Consider the following 303-nt stretch of genomic DNA (forward strand, 5'->3'; position numbering starts at 1 on the left):
CATTATAACTTTGAATCCTCTTCTTTTGTTCAATTTTCGGTTATCCTCCTCCAGGAAACTCGAAGAACTGCAGAGACCGAAAGTCTCCGACGAGAGGATCCTCCGCTTCTTCCGGTACCTGAAGGCGGCGAAGGAGGGGCAGGACGGCTCGGACTGCCAGGCCAAGTACCCCGAGTGCCTCGTCGACACCACGACCCTCTCGCACCAGCCGATCATGAAGGCGTTCGAAAAGGTGTCCATCCTGAGGAACGCGGCTGGCTAATACGCTGGGAGATCGTCGTGTTTATGTTTAGTGCTGATGTC

General features: G+C 54.5%; 1 protein-coding gene across 1 annotated transcript in view; it reads left to right on the top strand.

The window, feature by feature from the left end:
• Positions 1 to 297, top strand: part of LOC119591846 — a 4,857-nt gene extending 4,560 nt beyond the window's left edge. Inside the window, exon 8 of the mRNA XM_037940590.1 lies at positions 55 to 297. Within this exon, the coding sequence (XP_037796518.1) occupies positions 55 to 262 (208 nt within the window). The 3' untranslated portion in view covers positions 263 to 297. The remainder of the gene's footprint in view (positions 1 to 54) is intronic.
• Positions 298 to 303: the final 6 nt, after the last annotated feature.

This window comes from Penaeus monodon, chromosome 29 (assembly GCF_015228065.2).
Source record: "Penaeus monodon isolate SGIC_2016 chromosome 29, NSTDA_Pmon_1, whole genome shotgun sequence".
Taxonomy (NCBI): domain Eukaryota; kingdom Metazoa; phylum Arthropoda; class Malacostraca; order Decapoda; family Penaeidae; genus Penaeus; species Penaeus monodon.